This window comes from Rhodamnia argentea, chromosome 1 (assembly GCF_020921035.1).
Source record: "Rhodamnia argentea isolate NSW1041297 chromosome 1, ASM2092103v1, whole genome shotgun sequence".
Classification (NCBI taxonomy): Eukaryota; Viridiplantae; Streptophyta; class Magnoliopsida; order Myrtales; family Myrtaceae; genus Rhodamnia; species Rhodamnia argentea.
The window spans coordinates 14,486,782-14,501,026 of record NC_063150.1 but is presented as its reverse complement, the minus strand read 5'-3'; the positions used below and the strand labels follow the sequence as shown (position 1 = coordinate 14,501,026).

The 14,245-nt window shown below is 42.9% G+C and overlaps 2 protein-coding genes across 2 annotated transcripts in view; both read right to left on the bottom strand.

Annotated features, from left to right (window-relative positions):
• The window catches only part of LOC125316489 (crocetin glucosyltransferase, chloroplastic-like), a 61,375-nt gene that overhangs the window by 28,245 nt on the left and 18,885 nt on the right, over positions 1–14,245 (bottom strand). The window lies entirely within an intron of this gene.
• LOC115734051 (crocetin glucosyltransferase, chloroplastic-like) lies at positions 8,469–10,080 on the bottom strand. Its single transcript, XM_030664639.2, has one exon. The coding sequence runs from the start codon at positions 10,078–10,080 to the stop codon at positions 8,629–8,631; it is 1,452 nt and encodes a 483-aa protein (XP_030520499.2). The 3' UTR covers positions 8,469–8,628.

Below are 14,245 nucleotides of genomic sequence, written 5' to 3'. Positions count from 1 at the left end.
TGAATTTCTTCATCATTTGCTCCGGATTTACAAGTCAAGAATCCTGCAAAATGAGAGAGAAATAATCTTGCTCGAACTTCTTCGAGTGATGCTTAAAATCATTTAACTCTACGTTAACTCAAGTGCCCTAATCGAAGAGACTTTGGAGGGTTATAACGTAGGCTAGGATTGGGGACCGAGGAACGAAAAGGCTCGTTTTGGCTCGAAATTAAATGAGAAGGGGCTTGACGTTGGTGATCATCGCCGACTAGTCACCGATCTTGGTCTTCCGGAAATGTCTTCAGAAAGAATACCATCATTGAATGAGGGATGGTAGTTTTCTACTGAAAATTGCACTTTACAAACCGATTTCTTGGGGAGTCTTCTTCACAACAAGTGTCTGTCAAGGATTTGCAAGAGACACAATGCAAACATGTACATGGAATTTACAACTTAACATGCAAAAATGTACATTCAAAATTCAGAAGTACTTTACAAATGAATGTGCATTGGCCTTACTTTTGGTAGGCACTTTGCTTTTCCTATGCTTGAAATTTTCATATGAGATCGGCCTTTGCTTTTCTTACTCCCGACTCTCATTTTTCTTTTTTCTTCTTTTTTCGAGAAAAGATTTCTTTTCCTTTTTCTTTGAGAGCCCTTCGACATCTCTTTATTTTGCTTTTTTTTTTGTTTTTTTGTTTTTTGTTTTTTTTTAGAGCGGGCCCTTCTCCTTTAAGCCGAGTTTGCCTCTCCTTTTTTTACAATCCCATGACTTTGAACCAGGAATTACAACAAGCATAATGATCATTCGGGAATTCTCTATTGACTCGACCATCTCCAATTCTAATCCTTGGGAAAATGCTATCTTCGCCTTTGGAATGAGCAAATGATCACCAACGGGGGTTTAAGAAATGAATTTGCGGGCTCAAGTGGGCTATGCAAAGAATGAAGTGTATAGGATAGAGAAGTGAATGCTCTTCATCATCCTAAGGCACTTGAATTAAAATTCGAGTATAAATGCAAAGAAACACCCGCAGATTAATGTTAGTCCGAGCAAGAAAATTTCTAACCATTTACCTCGTGTTCTTTGTTAGAATTAACTCGTCCGGACCCCGATGTAGGGTGGTTCTTGACAGGGGTAAAGAAATGAAACCACCGCTCAAAAGGGGTAATCAATGGATAACCCGTAGTGTTTAGGATAGAGAAATGAACGGCTCCGTCACTTCGGTTATCGTACCTTTTGCGAGAAAACTCTTTACCTCGGGGAATGCGGAATTTGGCCACCGTTCATCTCGCCTGAAAAAATGGGACGTGTTTGGAAAAAGATTGCCTTTCATCATCCCGCCCTGCCCCATTCCATACATTCGATGTATCTTATGCGGTTCATGTTCCTTATTCAGAGTTGGTAAATTAAACATGAGGAACAGTCATGCGCAAACTATGCAATGTATAAGTGTTTTTGAGCATGTAAAATGCAGCAACTTTTTATCTTGGTAGACAGAATTCGCAAGCACATAAGAAACTTCTTAGGGCGTGGATCGTGAGTTGCCCCTGCTCATGCAAATAAGTTGCAAAACTTCATTATCTGGTTCGAGACATGAGATTGTCAAAGGCTCCAGGAATTTCTCATTTCATTAATTTTAGGGAGAAGGGACACTTCCCTATCTGGAAAGGCGGTGACCCCTGTAAAAATCAAAAGGAAAAGCGTCAATGTACGTTCTCATGTTCTAAACGAGTTGAAACGATACCGCTTTACCCTTGTACGTATTCCTTGCAAACTTTGAATTTGAAAAGATCGATTCATCTGGATCGGATTGTATGTCCGGGATGTTATCTCTCCGGTTTTGTAACCATCCGGGCTGAGCTTCAATCGGACCTGGACTGCCAAGCAAAAAATTTTTTTTTTATTAGTCTTTGTACATTGATGCCAAATCCCGGGATCGAACTCGGGACGCCTCGGACCACTGTCATTCCCCCAACCACTAGGCCGTGGTGATGTTGGCGTCCACAATTGGTTCGCTTTTTGCTATATTGTTCTCAAAACAGTTGGCAATCCCATGTCGAGAATAAAATAAGCATAAATCAGAGTTTGAAATGACTGAGAGCCTTGGGACGATACAGAGTTACCCATCTTTGAGCCCGCTTGGTCTTTTACTCGTATTCTCTCAAGTAAGGCTATTCGGAATTTCTCTTTACGGGCGTTCAGAGGCGTCGTCCACAAATTGATTTGCTACAGCCCTAGCTTAACAAGGAACTCACGCATTTGATAAGGGAGGAGAAAGTTCGCCCTTTAACTCTAGGCAAATTCTAGACAGCTAGAAAGTAAAATATCCCACACATGGGAACTATACATGGAATTAAAGAAGTATTCATGCGAGATTGGTTCCACCTCTCTTCTTGGCCATGACATATAACCTTAAGTCTCTTTTCATCGATCAGATTCAATTGGCTCGCCCTCTGCTGGATCCATTCGGCTTCCGTCAAGATAGCTTGAGACAAGATATGTAAGGAAGGAATTTCCACTTCAACCGGTAGAACAGCCTCCATTCCATATACAAGAGAATACGGGGTTGCCCCAATAGATGTCCGGATCGAGGTCCGATATGCCATAAGTGCAAATGGCAACCTCTCATGCCAATCGCGATAATTTTCAGCCGTCTTCGCTAAGATTTTCTTGATGTTCTTATTGGTGGCTTCTACTACTCCATTCATCCGAGGACGATATAGGGAAGAGTTCGGATGCTTGATCTTGAACAATTCGTCCATTAGCTTGTTGTTTAAGTTCGAGCCATTGTCGGTGATTATAGCTTCAGGTGAACCGTATCGAGCAATGATATCCCGACGGATAAAATTCACGATATTTCGTGCCGTGACCGCTAAATAGGATGCGGCTTCGATCCATTTGGAGAAATAGTCAATCGCCACCAAGATGAATCGATGGCCATTGGATGCTTTAGGGTTGATAGGGCCGATAACATCAATGCCCCACATAGAAAACGGCCATGGTTCGGATAATCGATGCAACTCGTTTGGAGGGACATTAATCTTGTCACCATGAATCTGACATTTATGACAACTTCGGACATGCCGAACCGGGTTGGAAGTCCCATCATACTTCTCGAAATCGGGCATCTTGAACTTCTCCGGCACTGTGACCTTTGAAAAGATAGATAGGTCAATCCGGGGTATGTTGTGAGTCCCCTCAACCTCTCGGACCCTCTGTTCCATTTGGGCCAACAGCTTGGCCGCATCACCATTCAATCCGGAGGTCATAGGGCTGACTTGAGGGATTGGGACTACGGGTGGCGTGCTCGAGTTCATGCCTGTGATGATCACATCTTCCAGCGGCATTATCCGATAGGGAGCAACTTCCAGGGCTTTACCGGAGTTATCCGCGGGAGGAATTCGAGCAGGAATGATTAGCGGCGGGCAGGCGGCGGATGATTGAAGTTTGGCGGTGAAGGCGGCCATCATTTCTTCCATCTTTTGGGACATCATCCCTTCAAAGCGCTCGGTCAAGGAGCCAAGTTTCTCGTCTAGGGCAGCACCGACGGTAGCGTTGATGTCGGCCATCCTCTTTGCGACCGATCGAGTAATATGTGGAGGATCCGTGATAAATTACCTCTCATACGAAGAAAATGTCAATCACAAAGACATGCGCATGAATCGTGAGTTTAAATCTTATTCTATCTATCCAAAAGGCTTTTGCAAAGTGAAATGATGAACGAAACGACATGTCGCAGCCTCGCGCGCAATCATCATGACTAGTCGCAGCCTCGCGTACAATAGTCATGACTAGTCGGGTTCAATCACTTCGGCTTGGTTCGGTCGACAAGGGCAATTCTCATGCATCGTAGCCTCACGTGCATAAGAACGACCCTTGAGCCATTTTTTGGAAAAAAATTTCGGGATCCGGATGGGATAACCTTTAGCGAAGCCTTACCGCCAAGGTTAAAGGACCATCTAAATACCATCTTAAAACTATTAGTGTGACCCGGGTTCGGTCACGGGTTGTGTGCGATGTAGTGCAAAGACGATAAATCATGCACAACAATTAAAAGCAAACACCGCTTCAATGATTCAAAAGTTAAATCACAATTCCAATTCACCAAGCCCCGCAAAACAAAGGGTTAGCCAATCACTCCTCCCCTTATAACTCCCAATCTGCAAAAACATTTAACACCTAAGAATGAGAATTCAACCAAAGTTTACCAAATCAAGTGATTTCTTTTTCATGAAATTATCCGGCCTAAGTCCTCTTTGAATCCCCAGTGAGTCGCCAAGCTGTTGCGACCTAAAAAAAATACACGAGTTAAGTTTCGGGCTAATGGATTATCGGGTTAATTAATTAACTAACCTAACTCGGACTCTCCCAAGTCCATACCAAATCGCAACTTAAGGTTCAAATAATTAACATGCAACGTGTTTTGAATTTGGAGTCGCCACTAATCATTTTCGGTAGGTTGATTAGAAACCTAAATAAAATAGCGGGAGAAAACTATCTTATTTCCGCGAACCGGAGATTTTGAATTCGGGGGATTTGGTTACGCTAGATTACTCTAACGCCCTTTCGGTACCATTTTCATGAAAAATATTTGATTTGGCAATTTTGATGGATTTTACTTGAAATTCAAAGATGCAATTTTTTTTATTTTTTCTTCTTTTTTATGGGGATGTAAAACATTGAACTTTGTACGATATACACCATGGGTGATTTAGAAAGAAAGAAAACGCAGCCGACCACGAGTATTTATAAAAATAAATTAACATGTAATAATGCTAAAATTTGGAACACGTGGCATGTCTAAAATAAACAAACAAATGTTCAAACCAAACGATTACATTTTTGTAGATCGAGATGGAAAGGATTACCTTCTATTACACAAAATCTTACTCACATACACGTTATAGTTCCCTTCAAGATCTCGGAGCTGGAAGAACGCTGTTGTCGTCGAAAATGGCAAGCAATGGCGTTGTTGGGTGGCGAGAGGCGAAATATGTGTCGGGACTCGTCGAAGATGATGCTCGACTAAAACACTTTTCTTCACTCTCGAATTTTCTCTTCGATTTTTCTCAAGAACTCTCTTTTTCCTCTCTAAAAATTCCTCTCAAAAACTCTCTCAAAACTCTCTCAATTCTCTTCCACTCTTCCTAAAAAACTCTCTCAATTCTCTTCTACTCTCTCTCTCAATTCTCTTCCACTTCCCCCTTCTAAAACTCTTCTCAAGAGCTCTCTCTTTTATAGGCAAAGTTCTTCATCCTTCATTCTTCACCTTCATTTCTTCACCTTCCATCTTCATCTTCTCTTCTTCATCTTCATTTCTTCACCTTCCATTTTCATCTTCCCTTCTTCATCTTCATTTCTTCACCTTCCATTTTCATCTTCCCTTCATTATCTTCCCTTCATCATCTTCCCTTCTTCATCTTCCATTCTTCATCTTCTTTTGGTATTTGCAATACAGTCCTCGAAGTTCCAAGTATTTGCAATGCGATCCCTGAAATTTTAAGTATTTGCAATGCGATCCCCGAAATTTTAAGTATTTGCAATGCAGTCCCCGAAGTTTCAAATATTCTCGGTGTATTTTTCCATCCCGTGCCTAGTCTAGACGCATGCTAAATTAAGTGTTCGCTTTGCCCAATTATATGCCAATGCAATGTACGCTAAAAATAAATATGTGATATGATTTTTTATAATTTTTATGCAAAAAATAGATTAATCAAAATTTAGGCGTCAACAAGTAACATGCCGATAGAAATTGATTAGGTGCTCTTTAGTCCGATCGAGATCCGCAATCCGAATCTTTTTGTTTGCTTCCTCCAATACTTGCAAAACAAATTTGAAATGATCTATAGATTTTGAACCTTCTTGTGCGATATGGATAGTATGATTAAATAAGTGATCATACCATTCGTTTGGATCATCAAAATTGACGACGTTAGATATGGAGTTTAAAAGGTAGGAACGCTTGAAACCCTTTCTCAATCGAGACAATATGTAATTACTCGGTATCCGATTTACTCCAACGTGATGAAGAACACATAGTGCGTGTCTACAAAGATAACCCTTGAAAGTAAACATCCCATAGATGCAGTGAACTTCAATTCCCGTGCTACAGTGCAAAACCTCAAATTCAACAACTTTGGATTTACCATTATTATGATCGCCTTGACGCTCTTTTACTCTAAAAGTTTATGCTACTCCATCTGTATGCACTTGAGTTATATTAAAGCACTGTAACATCATCTCAACTTCAACTTGAAGCTTTTTAAATATGCTAAGGATATAAATGGATGAGAGTTGCTTCTCATAATAACACTTGGTTTTCAACCAAGGTTCCAATTGTCTAGAGTCGAAATTAGCACGGGCTTCTTTTTGATACTTGTCTTCGAGTGCAAGCTCATAATTGGAGACAAATCACTCAAACATGTTTGTCTATGTATATATCCATCGAAAAAAAGCATTCATACCCTCACTTCTTTGAGTAGTTGACATGCCCGAAAAAAAGTATTTTTCACATATACTAGCACCCATTTTTCCCGTTCCTTGTACAAAGTTTGAAGCCACTCATTTTGACAGAGTCCATGTGCATCAATCAGCTCCTTTCACCCGTTTTTACCCTTATATTGAAGATGACCCCCTAATTTTTGCGGCAACTTTTGCATTATATGCCATAAACAAAGGCGATGACGAGCAAATGGAAATACTTCATAAATTGCATTTTGCTTTGCTTTACATCGGTCGATAATAATAGCTTGAGAAGCGTTCTCGAACATGCAATCAAGCTAAGCTTTAAACAACCGGATGAACGAACTTCTTGTGTCATCTGCAAGAACGCGATGTATCACAAGAGAACAAGACACATCAATATTCATTATCATTTTGTGTATGATGAGGTTGCTAAGGGTACAGTTACAATGAAGAAAGTACCTACAACCGATAATCCGACCGATATGTTGACCAAACCAATTCCTTTGACCAAGTTCAAGCATTGTTTGGACTTGGTTGGTGTTCTCACCATTTGAGTTGCTTAGCGGTGTTGATAGCGGTTCATCCCTTGTTTCCTACATCGAGTACGCTAGCATAGGCTTAGGGATATGCGCTGTCGATTCTGCTGTTTGGCGGGTGGCCTTGTGTGGTCATTCTTGATGGTGAGGAAGAGAGGTCTTGTGGCATTAGGTAAAATGCTCTTATGGAGATTAAAAGTTAATGTGGAGATTTATTATATTTTGACTTTCAAATTAGTGATAAGATTATTTTGGACCATTTACTTTGTTTTATGATTTTTTAGAGTAGGCTATAAAAAGGATATGTTACATATTATATTACAACGCTTACTTTTGTTTCGGCCCCTGAGCCTTTTACTTCGCCCCCAAAACCATTTGTTTTTCACTTTCTTCTTGTCGGATCTTTATATCTTTGATTATACGCTTATACTTGTTATTAACGATAGTGAAACCCCTCTCTCTCCCCGTGATTTTTCCAGTTTTGTGTTTTCCACATATATAGTATCTCGTGCTTGAATTTGCGCATCTCTTGGCGTTTTACGTAACACTGTCTTTCCCCCATCTCTCCTCCGCCCGACCCCCCTTTCCATGGACAATTGGCACACGGCTCGGGACGAGCGGCTCATGGCTCATCCATAGCCGTCGTCGACATCGTTCAACCAAATCTGATCGGTTCGGTCGGTGATGTCGCCGAGGGAGGAATGCTCGAGTCCTTGATGAAGTTGAGGGTGACGACGAGGGGGAGAGACCAAGGCTCTCGAGTTTGCAGGTGCCACGGCCTCTCACGCTAGAGCTTTAGTTTTGGGTTCACCGGCCACCGATAAGGCTGCCTCGACCATGGCTGCTTGAGCTCGACTTGCAACCATCGTAGCCATGGCCACTCGAGCTTAGCTTCGGCCATCTTTGTGAGGCGCACAAAGAGATAGGGATCAATTGGCGGTGACCCATTGCTAGAGACTCCCAATCATGCTCTCCGCCACGGCCACCAATGATGGTAGCTCCGGCTCAAGATTAGAGAAGGGAAAAGGGATCATGAGAGAGAGAGAGAGAGAGAGAGAGAGAGAGAGAGAGAGAGAGAGAGAGAGAGAGAGAGAGAGAGAGAGAGAGAGAGAGAGAGGTGGAGAGAGAGGAGAGAGATTCTTTTTTTGAAATTTTTTGAAAGGTGGGCTCGTGTGACATGTGTGTGGTGGTGGGTATTGTTGATGTGGTTCCCCGATGATACCTAATTTTTTCCTAGAGGAGAGGGGAAGTAATTTGACAAGTGGATCCCATCTTGCCACATGGCAATGTTTAACTAGAGTATCTTAGAGATGACGTGGCAAATCAGACCTACCTAGTATTGTCTCCTCAAATGAGAACACCAACTAAATGTAAAAACTTAAAAAAAAAACTAATTGTAAAAACATTTAGTGCACTTGAGTATTGGAGTAAATCCATAAAATGGCAGTCTTTTCACCAAATTTTTTCACTTATTCCGTAGTAAATTCATGCAGCAAACCTACTACCATCATCAAACCTCTTCAGTAATTGATGGAAAGAAGTATTCATAACGCGAAAAAAAAAAAATAAGAGAAGCTCCTACACATAACTTGTCTGCTCTCAGTCGAAGCACCAAACGAGCTACAGCAAGCTACTTCCAAAATCTTAGCATCGACAACCTCGACCGACCGCTTCGATGAAAGCCTTCAAGTTCCTATCGGACGACCCGCCTTTCCTCGCGGCCTCCCTCGCCGACTCCTTCCACTTGGCCGCGTTCCTTCTCACCTCCTCCCTCCTCTCCCCATCGCCCATCACCGTCTCCAAGCACCTCCTTATCTCCGCCGCCTCCACTAACCCTTCCTCGTTCGGCCTCACACGAACCCCGGTCCGCCACACGTCCTCGACGAGCTTCGCATTCGTCCCCTGATCCGTCCACTGTGGGAACGCCACCGTGGGAATGCCAAGCGCTAGGCTCTCGAGGGTGGAGTTCCACCCGCAATGCGTCACGAAGCAGCCGAGCGACGGGTGCGACAACACCTCCAGCTGCGAGCACCATGGCACTATCATTCCTTTCTCTTCCAACTCCCGCATGCGGCTCAATCTATCCTCACCCTTCTCTTCCTCCCCGTTTTGTTCTGCTCTTACGACCCACAAGAACGGTCGACCGCAATCGAGCAACGCGCAGGAGAGCTCCTCCGCCTGCCCCTTCGATAACACCGCGATGCTCCCAAATGACACATAGACGACCGACGCCGGAGCATTGGAGTCCAGCCACTCCGTGCAGTCCTTGGACTTGGGGAAGAGGTCGCCCCCGAAGGACGTGTCCGACAGGCCTATCCCATCGAGGAAAGCGGAGGGTATCAGTGGCCCGATCCCTACCACGTTGTACCTGTCGATCGCTCTCAAGGCCTCTGGCTCTAGCGAGTCGAACGTATTCACCAGTATCCTCGGATTGTTTTCTTGGTTGAGTCCGTCGAACTGGTCTTTGAAAGTCGGCAACGCGAAAGCGTATGCGTCCGAGCTGTTCGGCACCAAAAATGAAGGCAAGTCGCAGCTACTGAGCTTGTAGGGAAGGCCCGGTAACTCAAACGAACGTGAAGGGTGGAGGCAGTTGTCTTTTATCAATTCACTATAGCCGTGGAAGTAGTAATAGTAAATGTCCAACACCGCGGCGGGTTGAATCCACAGGAGGGCCGAGGGCACGTGGAACTCACGTGCCGCCTCCGCTGCCCACGGGATGAGCAAGCTGCACACCAAGCAGGCGTAGGGGCGGCCCTCGTCCACGCTCGATGCGATGAGGTCCTTAACCTTCTTGGAGCCGCAGCACTTGAGCTCGGAAATGAAGTGGGCCACGTCGTCGCCCTGCTTGAACCAGCCGTCATACCCGTCGGAGAAGGCGGCTAAGTGGAGGCCCTCCAGGTGGGGCTGGCCCTTGGACATGCGGCGGCAGGCATAGACACTGGTGGCGAAGGTCACCTCGGCGCCTTCTCGGAGGAGGCGCTTGGCGAACTGGAGGGCCGGGTTGATGTGGCCCTGCGCCGGGAATGTGACGAGGAGGAAGTGGGGCAGCGCCTTGGCCGCGGCAGCAGGCGGTGGCGAGTGGTGTAGGAAGTTCATTGTGACTTGCACGTTTCTGTATGTGAGAATCGTATAAATAAATAGATGGATGAGGTTGGGATGGAGTGACGTTTATGGTGACAAATCGGAGAGAGTCGTGATCTTATTTTCCGGTTTTTCATTTGTGACAAACGCTGTTGGTTTGTTTGTTCGTTCTTTTGATGTTCAGGGACAAGCAGAATCTCGTCCTTTTGCTTCGCCATGGATCGAGAGGAGACTTCTGAAGAGATGAACGTGATCCGACCTAACCAAAAAAAGAAGAAGAAGAACGTGCGGTCATGCGATTAAACGGCCCAACCGACCGGGACGTTTCGCTGCCGTGCATGTACTCACTCCTGTGTGTGGGCCGAAAAGCTGATCATCCACGTTCATCTTTATCATGAAACGGTAAAGACACCGTACAAATCAAAAATAAAAATAAATTTTAATATTATGAAAAATTACAAACCGATACATTCATGTAAATTTATCTTAAATATTTTTTGACTTATCAAAAATCTCAAATCGAGATGCATTTATCTTTCCTTAACTCCCATCAAATTTTGCGGTGAAATTGAGAACCTATGACAATAACTCAATTGACTTGACAAGTCCAAAAGAAAATTCGTAACTCCTTCTTTGTTTCTTCAATTAGCCTTAACTTGAAAACAAATGGGGCTCGTTCCCTCCCTCTCCCACATAGCACAAAAAACCCTAGGCCTTCCTCTTTCTCGTGCGCACTCCTTCATCGTTGTCTTTATATTCGTGATTAAGTATCAGAACTCGTTCAAGCACACTTGGATCTTTGGTAATTTTTTCACCTTCGATTTTTTTTTCCAATGGCTACAATTGGAAGTAGTTCTAAGAGAAGTGCAACCTGAAAAAAAAAAATCGAAGGAAAAATAATTACCAAAGATGTAAGTGTGCTCGAACGACTTTTGATGCCTAATCACGAAGACAGAGATGAAGGAGAAGGTAATCTAGGATTTTTGGTGTTTTGAGCGAGAAAGAGAGTTTTCAAATTAGGGCGCATCGAAGAACAGAGAGAGAGATTATGGATTTTCATGTGGACTTGGCACATTAACTAAGTTATTGTCATACGTCATCCAGCTCAAGAATTATACGGTAAAATATGATGGAAGCTAACAGAGGGTAAATCGATCACACATGTACTAATTTAGAATTTTTGGTAACCAATAAATTAGTTTAGGGTAAATTTGCCACAGGTATATTGATATCGAGTTTTTCATGGTATTAGCCCTAAAAGAAAGGAAAGACATGGAAATGTATAAAAGATCTAACGAATCGAGCAAACCTTTTGGATTCAATATTAGGGTGAAAGTTTTCGCTCGAGATGATGTCCATGATTTAAGCAATATAATATACAAAGAAATTAGATATATTTTCCTCCGCAGTAGACCTGTCTAACAGATGAGTCAGTCGGGTTTTGTATGGATCGAAAATGTGTCCGAATCAAATTTGACCCGTTAAATCTGTACTGCCCAACTGACTCTTAAAAGCATTGAATGCCAAGACTAGAGTGGGATCGAAAATGAGTCCCACTGTGGGGTATGGTCATCTTCCATCCGGATGGTCGCAAGCCACACCTAGCTTACTCTTTCTTTCTGGGACTCTGACACGTCACCCGAGGCTAGGGTTATCTTGGGTTGAAAGTAGATTTTTTCGAGTTCCACTAGAATCATCATTCATTAGGCGTTGCTCTATTGACCCGTTCCGACCTATCTCTTAAACCATAGGCACTTCGTATCCTACCTAACCCAATTATTCTGCTTGTAACCCAATTCTGGTCAAGTATGGAAAGAGGAAGTCTTATTTAATCAAGAATGGAGGAAAACATCACCCGATTTGTACATCTATAATGGGTTATTTCGAAGTAGAGTTGACATTTCTATTGACATTGGTAGTGTTAAAATTGTCGAGAAGTTAAAAATCCTGGTGTGGTATTTGAAATCGTAACTTATCTTCTAAGCCAAGTGTTTCTAATACTTAGATACATGAAAGGTATAAATTTCGAGCTCATATTACTAAGTGACGCATTGATTGTCTTGTAATTTCTGCGTATCATTATATTTCTTTCGCCAAAATTCACGTGTACAACAACATTTAGGATAATCTAACAAATATAGTCTCAAACCCCGTTCAAAGCACGGACATTTTCCTAGTTCATATAATAATCTTTGTTCAAACTCAGGCAAAAAACGTAGGGGCCGGGGTTTCTCATGCAAGAGCATTGCTCAAGTCAGTCCATTTACCTCTCGAGCATAGGGGTCTTGCATGAGCCGAATGAGCCGCCCGACCGTCCTTTGATCACCTCCACCCCGTGAGGCATGTTGTATTCCCAAGCCTTAGTTGCCAAGATCCTTCTTCTCAAAGGTTGTACTACTTAAGGTTGTAATGACAAGGAGATAAGTCGTTCGATCCCTGTAATGTGGTCGCCATTTTTTCTTTTATCATATCATCCACATAAAGAGAAGAAATATGGTGCTCTATGCAGAATATCATGAAAACTAGGCCGAGTCATGTGGGTTGGAGATCAAAAAGCTTTTGCTACCAGAGAAATTTTGTAGCACTGGACACTGCCATTGCATGATGATGCGTTCAAGATATACTGACGTAGACAAACCAAACTTTACTAAGAAGTTCAGTGTAAATCTTAAACGTTGCTAGCTCCTTAGGCTCTGTATGGTAACACTCCTCGGAAAGTGTTTCTGTTCCGAAAGTGTTCCCGGAACACTTTCGGAACAGAAACGCGTATGATAAAAAAATGTTCCAAAAGTGTTCCGGAGAACATTTTTGAAAAAAAGAACACTTTTGAAGCAAAATTAAGGAACAAAAAAAACTTGTTTCTTATTCTTCGGAACACTTTTTGGAAACAACTGGAGGGTAAGCTTGTGCAAGCCACCATAGCCCACCATTGTCCGCGAGGAGTTGACGCGGCCGCCCGCCGCCCGGTCGCTCGCCGCCGCCGCCCGGTTGCCGGCCGGCCGCCACCCGCCGCAGCCGCCGCCGTGGGTTGCTGCCACCGCTTGTCGCCGGCCTCCGCCCTTGCCGGCCGCCGGTTGCCGGTTGCAAATCCTTCCTTTTGGTAAAAAAAAACGTTTTTTTTTTTTACTTGCCAAATGCGTTTCCGTTCTTGAAAATCGTAGCCGGGAACAGAAACACAAAAAAATGTTTCTGTTCTAAATATGTTCCCAGGAAGCAGAACGTTACCATACAGACCCTTACTATTCAGGGGTTGTCTAGTATGCATCTGTCCTCGTGCGACTTACAATGATTATACGTTCCCATCTAACTTTGATGTTCCCAAGCCGATTTTCGGTGTCAGCACGTGTAATGAGCCACCACATATAGTACCCAAAAAAAAAAAAACCACGTTCGTTTTTCATATTTTTTTTTTCAAGCTTTTTTCCAACGTCATCATCTGTTGACTCGCGTCGGTACTGTCCACCAACGGAACTGGAGAAGCTAATGGAGATACGCAATTACACTTAGGATTTGATTCACTTCAAGTGGAAAAATTAAATTCACCACTAAAAGTACCATCGAATGGCACAATTGGTTTTTTACCACTAGATTTTGGGATTCTAGATGCGTGATTGGTGTTATGTTGCCTACATTGCACTTTTCAGGTTTTCCTTGGCTTATCTAGGTTATAATTTCGTTTGCGATAAAAAAAAATTACTTTTAGGGTGCGTTTGGCTCACAAAAAATGTGTGACTTGGAATATATTCTCCTAAAAATATTCGCTTGCATTGCTTCAGATAATTAATTTATGAAGATTATTTTCATTATTCATAACAATTTATGTCCAACCATTTTCGTGAACAGTAAAATTATTTTTTGTTCATTTATTTTTATAAGTGATACAACCGATCATTTAAAAAAATTTCAATTTTGGTGAAACAAATAAAACCTTAGCGACGATATTACGCTTGTTGTTAGAAGTCCTTTAGATCTTCTTTAAAATAAATAAAGCATCAAGCCTGAAACTCCTTGCCTTCTTCCGGCCACACTCTGCCAAAAGCAGGTCTAGCACCATCGCCAGCCGAGGTCCAGTTCACACCCGCTACGGCACCCCCATGAGGTCCAACACCATCATCGAGTCGCCAACCTTAGTCACCAACCGCCTCACCAATTTCAAGTGTGCTTCTACCCTAAAATTTTC